The sequence below is a fragment of the Perca fluviatilis genome, chromosome 22, assembly GCF_010015445.1.
Source record: "Perca fluviatilis chromosome 22, GENO_Pfluv_1.0, whole genome shotgun sequence".
In the NCBI taxonomy this organism is placed as follows: Eukaryota; Metazoa; Chordata; class Actinopteri; order Perciformes; family Percidae; genus Perca; species Perca fluviatilis.
The window spans coordinates 20,824,942-20,834,928 of NC_053133.1; the positions used below are offsets into that span (position 1 = coordinate 20,824,942).

General features: G+C 38.3%; 1 protein-coding gene across 1 annotated transcript; it reads left to right on the forward strand.

Moving 5' to 3' along the window:
• Positions 1-1,974: 1,974 nt before the first annotated feature.
• On the forward strand, positions 1,975-7,954 carry LOC120551935 (TNFAIP3-interacting protein 3-like). The gene is made up of 10 exons (XM_039789534.1): positions 1,975-2,103; positions 3,313-3,416; positions 4,715-4,805; positions 5,038-5,106; positions 5,203-5,268; positions 5,375-5,485; positions 5,598-5,711; positions 6,415-6,486; positions 6,701-6,826; positions 6,934-7,954. The coding sequence occupies exons 1-10, from the start codon at positions 2,074-2,076 to the stop codon at positions 7,039-7,041; spliced, it is 891 nt and encodes a 296-aa protein (XP_039645468.1). The 5' UTR covers positions 1,975-2,073; the 3' UTR covers positions 7,042-7,954.
• The last annotated feature ends 2,033 nt before the right edge of the window (positions 7,955-9,987 follow it).

Below are 9,987 nucleotides of genomic sequence, written 5' to 3' on the forward strand. Positions count from 1 at the left end.
TTTCAGGGCTTGGAAACCCTGTGTGTCAAAAAGTATGTAGATATCCTACTTATTCTTTCTGGCCAAGAGTTAGATGAGAAGACTCATACTACTCTTATGTTTGTATGCAAAATATAAAGCAATATCCAACAGGCAGTTATACTTATCTTAGCATAAAGACTGGAAACAGGGGGGAAACAGCTAGCCTGGCTCAGGCCAAATGTAAAAATAATCTGCCTACCAGCACCTCTAAAGATAACGAATTACCATGTTAGTTTGTGTTTGTTTAGTTTGTATAAAAACTGAAGTGTAAAAACGACAAGTTGTAATTTTTCGTAGGGGATCAATGACTTCTTGGATTCTTGGTCGCCCGACAAGCGCCAAACTAACTGTTTCCCCCTTCTTTCAGTCTTTCAGCCATAAACTCTTCTGGTTATAGCATAGCATACAGATCTTCTCATCTAACTTTCAGGAAGAAAGCGAATAAGAATATTTCCCAAAATGTTGGACTTTTTCTTTAAGATTTTTCTGAATTACCTGCAATTAAACTACAAAATATAGCCTACAAATAAAATAGGCCTAAAACTAAAACTGCCTCTGACCAAAAGTAGCCTACACAAACCTAGACAGGATTGTAGCCTACTTTAAGAGTAGGCCATCTTCTCAGTGAAACCACATTTTCTTGAAAGACACACATCAGATTAAATGCAGAAAAATGATGTAAACTATCCAGTTAAATCATGCAGGGATTTGCAAATAAAGACATCTGCGTTGGTCTCGGCACGGAAATATCTTGTACATATGGCATATAAAAAACATCCTTATTGGGGAGGGACTATCTCTTTTATTTTTTACTTTAAAAGAAGCAAATTGCCCACTTGGTGAAGTGGGATATCCCACAATACCCTGTTGAAACCTTACCAATGGAAGCTCCCACTTCAAAAAGGAAAAAAAAAAAAATATCCAAAACCCCCAAAAAAGTAAGTGTGAAGGGGAATTCTGTATTTTAATTTGGGCATCAGGTTGTTTTAATGTTTTTATTTATTTATTTAAATATATATATTTTAACAGTATCTAAAGTAAAAAAAAAAAAAAGAGTCTTACATATTTAAATGTGAAGAAATAAGCAACTCATGTTTCTAGAAAGAATAAAAGAGCACCCATGGGCCGACTCCCCTGCACTGGGTGCCGGTTACTGGAGGAGGAGCGGCGGCGTGTATTCCCCCTCTCTCTCTTTCCTGAAACAAGTCCCCTCTGACTCAGCAGATTGAGTAACATGATAAACCTGCGAGACGTGTGATTTTCCCACAATTCGCAGCACTTTAGTTTTATTGTGTGTGTGTGTGTGTGTGTCTTTTGGGGACAGTTTCATCTCGACATTAATGTCTTTTAAAAAACGTTTTCCGGTTTCTGAGTGTGAGCAGTTCACCCATCCAGGAAGAAAACACGCTGAGTGCTCTCACAGGCTGTGCACTGTAAAAATTGACGATCTTTCCAGACAAACAAAAGTAGAGTAGCCTAAAATCTCTCACTCTGGTATTTTATTTAAATCTTACTATCTTCCAGTAGCCCATTGGGTTATTGGTAGGTGAAAGGCGAGTTTTCCTATAAAAGTAGCCTAAAAAATTAAATAGCCCTAAAGAAAAGAATTTTTTTTTTATATAGCCTAGTTTTATAGTTTTTATATTTATATATATATATATATATATATGGCTATTTTTTAGGGCTATTTTATTTTGTGTATATATATATATATACACACACACAATAGAAACTAAGGAGCCCACGTCGTGTCATTTCTTGCAGTGTAGAGTCAGGTATTTCTCTTAGTCATCGATCCGTAACATAACCTCCATCGATAATTACCGCTCGAGCTGCTGATCAAGTACTTGTACTTTCCTTTCCTTCAACAAAGTCCGTCAACGGCTCTGCCCTGTGATTACACCACGGCCACGCGAGGGAATCCCGGCAGCTGATTGGACAATGCTGGTTTTATCACGTCACACGGAATGTTCAGCAGTGCCAGTAGTGCCAGCTTATATAACGCGCGGAGAGAATCGCTGCTTCTAATCACAGCTGTTGCGGGATCTGCGCATGTCGAGGACCCAAACACATAATAATATGGTGAGATATTTTTTAAATTTATTTTATTGTTTAATGTGTGTCTGTGCATAATTTAGAAAGTTGAAGATACTTAAAAGTGTGTATTATTACTAGGTTTAGAGAACTCTTCTTAACATAACAACAACATGTAGGCATGCTTGATCCCTAAAGGACATAGGCTACATTTGGTTTTCATTGTAAAATGAAGTGACATGATGAATATATCTGAGAGCTTTACTGCAGCCTGAGTTTAGGTGATCGCGTATAACTGTGTGGAGATAATTCAATTCACACATCCTCTGTGTGGGTTTTGAGTCAGCTGTCTCCGTGTGCCATTTGTCTCGTGCGCCTTGCATTGTAGCACAGCATCTCCAAAATGTAGGCTACTGTGTAGACAGTGGCAGGGCTTGCAACAAACTGTTATCCTTTTGAATGAATCCATTTATTGTTATTGTGTGCCCATCACAAGTGCTGAGAGCTGAAGGTGACATCTTCAAAATACTAAAGCCTATTGTGTAGTAGGCTATAAAAAACAAGTTGAACTAGAAAATGTCTGCCATAGACCACCAGGCCACCCCAGTAGTACTAATTGTAATCTACAGAGAGAATTAGCTTATAATGTTAAAAATAAGAATTACAAAAATGGGTTTTAACTACAATGTACGTTTTAAAAGTCCCTACATTATTATATTATTATTATTTTCACATGTTTAATTTCATTTATTTATAGATTATAGCTTTCCACTGGTTTACGATTGTATTAATTATTATTTATTTGTAATTATTTTCGGCAGTTGTTGTTTTACATATTTGTTTATGAATTTAAATGAATATTTAGGAATCTATTCAGCGGCGTAGCACAAAATTCTGGGCCCTGTAGAAAGACACTAATGGGCCCCTCCCCTCATCCACAGCTATTCATTCTAGCATATTTTTGGGCCCTCCTCACATGAAGGCCCTGGGTACCCTCCCCCAGTCCGACGCCCTTGATGTATTGGTAATGGCAGCTCAAAGTTTCCCTAACAAAAAAAGAAAAAAGGTGTTATAAGGAGACAACTATATTAAACATAACATAAACATGTTTGGATAAAAACTCCCCAAAAATCAATTGAAGTTGTGATCCCCGCAGGCAGATGTTTCTCTCATCGATTCGTACCATATGAATGTTAGAAGTAAGGATTTTAAAATGGCTGTTATGTATAATTCATGTCCTTGTGTGTGTTTTGACAGTCACTACATGAGAACACAATGGACAGACTGCCTTGGGAGAGATCAGAAAGCACAGACAACAGACAGAGCCACAGACTGTATCCATCACTGCCGAACATAGACAGGTATCAGATATTATTACTTCATGCAGAGTTCTTCCTACGGTGTACTGGCTAAAGTAAAAGTCCTGAATCAAAATGGTAATCAAACAGTACACAAGTGTTATCATCACTTCAAGTATCAAAAGTAAAGGTACTCATGATGCAGATAGCTTTTTAAAAAAGCTTTAAAAGTGTTATATTATGTGGCTGGGTTAGCTCAGTTGGTAGGGGCACACATACAGTACAGGCCAAAAGTTTGGACACACCTTCTCATTCAATGCTTCTCCTTTTTATTTTCATGACTATTTACATTGTAGATTCTCACTGAAGGCATCAAAACTATGAATGAACACATATGGAATTATGTACTTAATAAAAAAGTGTGAAATAACTGAAAACATGTCTTATATTTTAGATTCTTCAAAGTAGCCACCCTTTGCTTTTTTATTAATAAGGGAAAAAAATTCCACTAATTAACCCTGACAAGGCACACCTGTGAAGTGAAAACCATTTCAGGTGACTACCTCATGAAGCTCATTGAGAGAACACCAAGGGTTTGTAGCGCTATCAAAAAAAGCAAAGGGTGGCTACTTTGAAGAATCTAAAATATAAGACATGTTTTCATTTATTTAACACTTTTTTTTAAGTACATAATTCCATATGTGTTCATTCATAGTTTTGATGCCTTTAGTGAGAATCTACAATGTAAATGGTCATGAAAATAAAGGAAACACATTGAATGAGAAGGTGTGTCCAAACTTTTGGCCTGTACTGTATGTAAAGGTTTACTCCTTGACGCAGCAGTTGAGGGTTCGACACCGACCTGCAGCCCTTTGTTGCATGTCATTCCCCCCCTCTCTCTCCCCTTTCATGACTTCATCTGTCCTGCGAAAATAAAAGAAAATAAAAAAAATGCCCCAAAAATTATCTTAAAAAAAAAAATAGAATAAAAATAAATTTAAAAAAAGTGCTATATTATTATAGAATATTATAATCTTTTTTTATCACTTGCAGTTTGTCCATGTGGAGCCAAGTTTAGATACTTTGTAATACTCTTCGGTAAATTAGTATTATAGTACAGCATCATATGATTTACTAGTATATGTTTTCTAATTTATAAAGTAACTACTAACTAGGTGTCAAATAAATGTACTGGAGTAAAAAGTACAATATTTGCATCTGAGATTAGAAGAGTAGAAGCATAAAGTAGCACAAAATGTACATATGAGTTACATCCCACCACTGCTGGCTTGGTGCTATTTATAAAAGGCTAAATAATACCAAATGTTAATTTTTATGTTCATGTCATCAAATGTTTTCAGGTACGAGGTTTGTGTGGCGGACCCCCCCACTGGAGAAAAGCGTCCCACAGCTGCAGTTTATCATTCCGACAGTCTGCTGGAAGTCACACAGGTAATATTAACAGTTGCAACATTGGAAGATACGTCCGATTCCCTGACCGCAAAGAAATGACCGTGTTGTTCTTTGTGTTACTGGAAACACTACAAAGCAAAAACTTCCAAAAATGTGTAAGAGGAAGTTAGTGGATACAGTCATATTGCATAATTGCCCGTGCAGTCATAGAAGGACATACCGTGTGCCAGATTTGAATAGTTCCTCTTTTTGTCTCTTCTGTGTGCTACAGTCGGAAGCTGCCAGCGGTGATGTCCGAATGAAAGCACAGATACTTATCTTGGAGGAGCAAAGGCAGGAGGTGAGTACATTTCAGAAGTGAGATTTGTATTCATCCCAGAACACACATGTACCGTTTCAGTACTTAAAATATTAATGTTCTTTCTTTTTTACTCAGCTTCTTTGCATTAATGAGAGATGGGCAAAAGAGTACCGCACCATGTTACAGTTCTACAAAGAAAAGGTAAAGCCACAGCGCTGGTTTTTATTCAGCACTTGTCAGCTTGTTTGCTCACATGTCATTTCAGTGCTTTCATGCCATGTGTCATGTCTCCTTTTCTCTCCCTCAGGTCCAAGGTTTAAAAGCATTACTGCGACATGATCACTCTGAAGAGGAGATGTGTGAAGGAGGGAAAAAGACACCTTGTACAAGAAAGTCAAAAGATAAAGAGAGCACACAGGTAAATCCATCCGGTATTTTTTTTTATTCAAGCTACAATTCAAGGCATTTTAAAGGATTACATCTGGGAAAATACGTTTATTAATTTGATTCTCGTGGGAAAATTCTCACAGACTGTTGACGGGTTACAAAAAGCAGAAAAGGAGGCAATTGAGCTGCGAGCACAAAATGACACTTTGACCCGAAGAGGGCAGCATCAGCATGAGGAGATCATACGGCTAAACAAGGTGAGTCCTGAAATATTACATATCAGCTAGGGCGTTATTTCCACTGGGGACAGGGGGCACAAGTCCCCCCCACTTTTCAAAATCCAGTTTGTGCCATTTTATTTTTTTTGGCAGAGGAACCCCAGACCCCTTGTTTTGTGTCCCGTCCAACCCCACCACACACACATTAGAGCTGTAATCGGGCCTTAAAAGTTAGGCCTGACAATGCCAGAGCCCGACAGAATTCGGCCCAAGCCCGACAAGTACATTTTGATTGACAGCTTTTTAAAAGCCCAAACTCATTTACAGCCCGACATTATTCAAATGTCGGGCACAGCTCTTTTGCCTTTTGACAAGAATGAGTCATTCATACATTTTTTAACATCATTTATTCATGACTAACGTAGGCTATAGGCCACTTGGAAGTTGGAACAAAGAAATAAAATAAGTCCTCCAGAGACCAGCCTCCGTTTCACCTCCTCAGCATCCATTTTTGCGCTAATCGAAACACATCACCTGACCGCTCATTTACCGCGCAACCTGGAGCGCAAGCCCGAGCCCGGCCAGAGCCCGTGTAAAATGATAGAAATTAAGATTAAGATCTTCAGCTCTACCCCACTTCTCAAACCAATGTTACACGCTTGCATATCAGAATCCTTTTTCTTTCTGTGTTTGTTCCCTGCAACAACAGTGGTATTATAGCTGCTTTGATATGTTTGTACAGGCTCTAGATGAGGCACTTCAGACTCAAACTCTTGATGTGAGCAGTGAGACACTACAGGTCTGGAAACAGCAGGTGAGCTTTATATATAGTATATCATATTTGTGCATTTCATATAAACACTTATTCGCTTTTATTCAAGCTGGGTGAGAAGATTGATACCACTCTCGGTATCACTGTTCTCTTCTTACTCTCTGCAAGAAAGTGAATATGGGTATTTCCCAAACTACTGTCGGATTATTCCCCTATTCTAATCCTCATTTAATGTTTCCCTGTTGTCCATTTTTAGGCCGAAGTCTACAAGGAAGACTTTTTGAAGGAGCGGAAAGACAGGGTGAAGCTTAAGGAGAAGTATCTGGAACAAGAGAAGAAGTTTCAGAAAGTTCACAGTGAGCTACATGTCCTCAAATCTCAGGTACAACGCAACATCTGGAGTTTATGTGATTATATTCTGCCATGTTCACTACAGTGAATACAGAATTAAGGCCTGATGACTTTAATATTGTGTCTCTGCTTTTACAGTTGACTCAGACACCGCGGCCTGCACTCCAATGCACCTGCACAAATCGAGCGACAAACTGGGAGGTCCGCCAGATTAACCAGCACCTCATCCAGCTACAAAGACGTTAACAAAGAGTAAAACACGACGACACCCTTGCTCTTTGTGTGACAACGCGTGTCGCCTGTCTCAGATCACGGTTCACCATTAGCGGGGCGAGACTTTGCTAGTTTGTCACGCAGGACAACATCAAGGAAGTTAGCTCTGTTCTGTTTCAGTCCATGGCCGACTGTCTGCTGCAGGTTCAGCTTCATGTAACGAAGCCAATCCACCACGTAAAAAGACACTTAAACGAAAAAAAGAAATGCGACCCTCTCGTATAAACACGTCCCGAGAGGAGCAAAGCAGCAAAGAGTGAAATAAATAACTCTACCTATCGTGTGCAAAGTTTGCAGTGTAAGCCATTGCGAGCTTGCTCAGTTCCTCCCATTCTTGTGTCCGTAGAGAGAGACAGAGATATTATTGCACTGCCCATAACACTATTTACTTTATCAAAGGCGCGACATGAATGAGGGATCTTCTTCCTGTTTCAAGTACCTGTAACCACAGTGTGCCCGTTACCGAAGGGAGATAGATCCAAGAAAATAAAACAAAGCATCATCATAGCGGTCTGCTTTGACAAAAGCGGCTCTTGTCCCGCTGTGCATCACAGCCGAATGCTGAAACTCATAGTCATACGCACGGGCACACCGGCATCTGTCAGGAGGGATTCAAATGCGAGTCACGCCAAGGGCTGTAATTGATTCTGACTCACTATGAAGCACCTCTGTGGTTATGCGGACAGGAAGAACGAGCACCATGTCGCCAAGTATCTCTGTGACAGTGTCCCCTCCGTTCTTTGGAGAATCATCCTGTTGTAGGTATTCATTCAGTATTAGTTCAATTGCGCCTGAGGCCTGTCAGAGGGGAAAAAAAGAGGTTGTGAGAAGAAGAAAAACTGTATAGGAGCATTTTTTTTTTTACTGTATATGTATGAATGTTTGAAGGAAGTTATTTGTTTTTCTGTTTCTTGTTTATTTATCATGAAAATAAAGCATCACTATGATATCAAGTCTTCCCTCTTCATCCCTTGACCCCAGCCAGGAGGTCCTAGGAGCTAATCACAAGTACATGCAATATGTCAACTAAAAAGAAAATAATGAGACATTTCAGGCACAAGAATACTATACTATAACATTAAAAAATACTTTATTATCAAAGGTGTCACTTATATACTCTGCCATGCATTGTAAGATCTGACAATACACGTATTAACTGGTCAAATGCATGCATTGTAACTCAGTATACTGTAGGTTAGTACCAGACCATAAAAACATTGAGTCCTGAGAGTTAACCTGTGGGAAAAGCCATCCAAACTCATGATTGGTCACTGTTATCCAACTTCTGGGTTCTGTTTTACAAGTAGAAAAACTTCATTCTAAATCCTATTCACATTTGTAATCACAGTATGTCAGTAGATACGGACTGTAATTCTTTGGAAAAGCTATCTAATATTGTTTATTCCATGTTTCAATTTTGGGCGAACACAATTTCCCATAAGCCACAAAGAGGCGAGTCCACTGAAGAGTCGAGGGGTGGGGTCTAGTCAGTCTACAGCTGAAAAATTGGGATCATTACTTCAGAAGAGAGTGCTGATGAAATTTATGGTTATGAATGTAACCAAGTTACAATGACCTAAATACTGCGCTGGTAAAATTTCATTGGAGCTGTTTAACTTTCGAGAAAATCGGAAATGTTTCAACTTCTTATAGCAACTGCTGGAGTGGATGACAATTAAGTCTTAGAACATGGAAAGTAAACTTCAGGAACACGCTTCATTTTTTAAAAAGAAATGTTGAATGACAGATTGCTTTGAGTGACAGAAGGGGAACAGAGGCTAGCCTGCATGCAAAATTACTACTCAAAATGTTGATCTCATGAGGAAATATTAAGGGCTCACCAAAGTCATTATAATTCATCCTGAGGTGCACTTGGAATTACGGATTTCCTGAAATACTATTGCTTTGGATTCTTGAAAAACTCATACATCCTCCTGTCATATACTTGCCTGCTTGAGCCAAGGAATGCTGCAGGACCACAGCCATCAAGAACATGTGGAGGAGAAGGTTTCCCATAGCTGACAGATGCCTGATACAGAAACTGTAGCAATAATGACTTACAGACAATGGCACAACTCTGTCCCAAATTGCAAGGTATATACAGTCGTGCTCATAAGTTTACATACCCATGCTAAACTTGACTAAAAAGAGGAATAAAAAAATATCTTTTGGAAATTGATCTTAAAGCCTTAATTAAAAAAAAAAAAAGGAAAAATACGACCTTTTAAGGAAACCAATTTTCTTTGTGAATGAATAATGTATTGTAAATAAATAAATGTTCTTCCTTAAAATACAGGAGGCATAAGTATACATACCCATATGTTAAATTCCCATAGAGGCAGGCAGATTTTTATTTTTAATCTCATACCTAGAGATTGGCATGGTTTTATTTCAGTTAGCCTAATAGCTAGTTTTATTTGCATTGAGAGATGATCTGGAAAGTAGCCCATGCCAGTCTCTAGGTATGGTGAAGGGTATGTGATGATGTGGGGCTATTTTAATTCCAAAGGCCAAGGGAACTTTATCAGGATGCATAGTATCCTGGATCTATGAAATAACTGGCCTTTGAAAATAAAAATCTGCCTGCCTCTATGGGAATTTAACATAGGGGTATGTATACTTATGCCTCCTGTATTTTAAGGAAGAACATTTATTTATTTACGATACATTATTCATTCACAAATTGGTGTCCTTAAAAGGTCGTATTTTTCCTCTTTTTTTAATTAAGGTATTAAGATCAATTTCCAAAAGATGTTTTTTTATTCCTCCTTTTAGTCAAGTTTAGCATGGGTATGTAAACTTATGAGCACGACTGTATATATATATATATATATATATATATATATATATATATATATATATATATATATATATATATATATATACACACACACACACACACACACACACACACACACA

Bases quoted from the DNA above. Each gene is read 5' to 3' on its own strand.
- LOC120551935 (XM_039789534.1), top strand. From the start codon at position 2,074: ATGTCGAGGACCCAAACACATAATAATATG. The intron at 4,806-5,037 runs GTAATATTAACA...TGTGTGCTACAG, and splicing joins GTCTGCTGGAAGTCACACAG to TCGGAAGCTGCCAGCGGTGA. The intron at 5,269-5,374 runs GTAAAGCCACAG...TCTCTCCCTCAG, and splicing joins TACAGTTCTACAAAGAAAAG to GTCCAAGGTTTAAAAGCATT.